The sequence below is a fragment of the Aphanomyces astaci genome (assembly GCF_000520075.1).
Source record: "Aphanomyces astaci strain APO3 unplaced genomic scaffold supercont1.65, whole genome shotgun sequence".
Lineage (NCBI taxonomy): Eukaryota > Oomycota > Saprolegniomycetes > Saprolegniales > Verrucalvaceae > Aphanomyces > Aphanomyces astaci.
The window spans coordinates 243,184-245,189 of NW_009798328.1; the positions used below are offsets into that span (position 1 = coordinate 243,184).

Consider the following 2,006-nt stretch of genomic DNA (forward strand, 5'->3'; position numbering starts at 1 on the left):
GAGCGCCGGCGACAACTCCTACAAGGTGCCACACATGAAGAAGGCGGCGCTCAAGAAGTCGGGCCTCCTACCTGAGTCTGTCGAATGCGGCCGCGATGTGTTCAACACAGGCTGTGCTTTGCTGAGCAATGAAGACCTTGAGAAGACCATGAACCTGCTTGCGGCCCAAACGGCTGCCGATTTGGAGATGTGCGACATCTTCTCAGCCATGGAGTCTCTTGGGATCGATGACGATGAAGGAGTGTAGGTATCAGCGTAAGAATCAAATTAATATGGGTTTGAGTAAATGCAATGCCAATAATTAAATAAAAAACTTTTTTATTTAATTAACTAGCCTTTAGTATTACGCCTGGTATATATTTATTATATTTCGGGGGGATGCAATATGTCTTGTCTATTTCCGTCCTTGATCAATTTTGAAATGGTCGGTCTATTTCCGTCTGGAATAGAGAATGTACAGTACAGTTCCGCAATATCTTATTCCTGTTCAAATATAATATAATATACCTTTATCATTTTATAAATTCCTTCGCCTGTTTTTTACACAACCCTAATCCATACTTACTTCAAGTATAAAATTCGGCACATCACTGGTCATCAATGTAAATTTTGCAACTTGCTAAATTATTTACGTCATCGTGAACTGTCTAAATACATTGTGTTTAGGTGTATGTGACAGATCTTGACGAGCTCTTTCAGGCGGATGATTTAACAACACCTTGGCGTACTTATCCCATCGAACATTCTTGTTTGGTGGAGACCATGTTGTTGTTCAAGTAAGTCCCATCTCTTCCTTCAGCTAACGTAAATGACCAATTTATGATTACTTTTTCGGAGTAGTCACCGTAGAATTCGCATATCTCGGCTCACAGGAAGGTTTTTCACATTTTGTGAAGTGATTAAAAAAACCGAACACAGAGCTTTCATTTCATCATCAAAGTATTACATTTCAAGATGTCCTTCTAACGTGGTCGACCAGTGATGTGCCGATTTTTTTCTTTTTTCTTTCGTGAATTCCTCGTCAAGTATTTATCCTAAGACGATGCGGTGGACCTCCATGCGTTTGCATGTCAACACGGGTTCCGCAAAGTTTTAAAGTACTACGTAGTATTGACAAGCTTAGATACGCCGGGTGCAGTCAGCCGGCTTGGGTCAGCTGGTCGATACCTTGAGTCCTTTGAGGGACGTCGGCACTGGAATGGCCCCCAAGCCATCGGTCAAGCGGGCTTCGATGTCGGCCACAGACACCAAGTAACGAGTCCAATGACCCCAAGTTCTCCTGGTTGGGGAAGAACCACGAAATGATCTTGTCGGCGCCGCTGTCGTCCTTGGTGAGCACCACTTTCCACCAAAAGTCGGGCGTGCGGATGCCGTGGCTGTCCAGGAAGTAATCGTTCGAGTCGTCCGTGTACAAGATACCCCCCCACGTGTAGATTCGCTGGAGGTTACGATAACACGCCTCGATGTCTTAGGTGTTTTCCCAGATGCCTTGGTTGAGACTTGGGGAGCGATGTTGGTCATATAGTGAGACCCGCGGCGTTGCTCGGGGCTGTCCGTCATCATGGAACTGGCCACCAGATGCCCGCGGTCGAAGCCACGGTGGGTGCTGGCGTACGACTTCGTCTTGAATTGGTTGCACTCCTTCGACATCATCTGGTCGGTGTCGAACGAAGACGGACGAGTGGCGGCCTTCTTGTCCGTGGCCAATGTGTAGTTCCATCGATCGGCGGTGCGTCGTTCGCAGTTGTACGAGAGCGAGTGCCCGTCGAGGTGGATGTAAAAGTTGTAGGAAGTAGAAGCGATGGGGGCGACGGTGATCGACTTGCTGGTGGTGATAGTGGGTTGTCCACTAGCATTGTTGGCTGCTTCTAGGACCTCTTGCTTGTCATTGTTGAGCAAGTCCAACGAAGCTTACAAGAGTCAAATGTTCGTGCACACAAGAATTAGGGAATCACAGGTAGAAATCTGGGGGAAACACACGTGTATCAAAACACAAGGGAATTGAC

At 46.8% G+C, this 2,006-nt stretch overlaps 2 protein-coding genes across 2 annotated transcripts in view; one reads left to right on the forward strand and one right to left on the reverse strand.

Moving 5' to 3' along the window:
* Window positions 1-34: 34 nt before the first annotated feature.
* On the forward strand, window positions 35-247 carry H257_15025 (hypothetical protein; the record flags this gene model as incomplete). Its single annotated transcript, XM_009842996.1, has 1 exon — window positions 35-247. One exon carries the CDS (start codon window positions 35-37, stop codon window positions 245-247), a length of 213 nt encoding a protein of 70 aa, XP_009841298.1.
* An 891-nt stretch (window positions 248-1,138) lies between these two features.
* The window catches only part of H257_15026 (hypothetical protein), a gene marked incomplete at both ends in the record, with an annotated part of 4,091 nt that continues 3,223 nt past the window's right edge, over window positions 1,139-2,006 (reverse strand). The window contains 2 exons of the mRNA XM_009842997.1: window positions 1,139-1,438; window positions 1,501-1,910. Coding sequence (XP_009841299.1) covers window positions 1,139-1,438; window positions 1,501-1,910 — 710 coding nt within the window. The remainder of the gene's footprint in view (window positions 1,439-1,500; window positions 1,911-2,006) is intronic.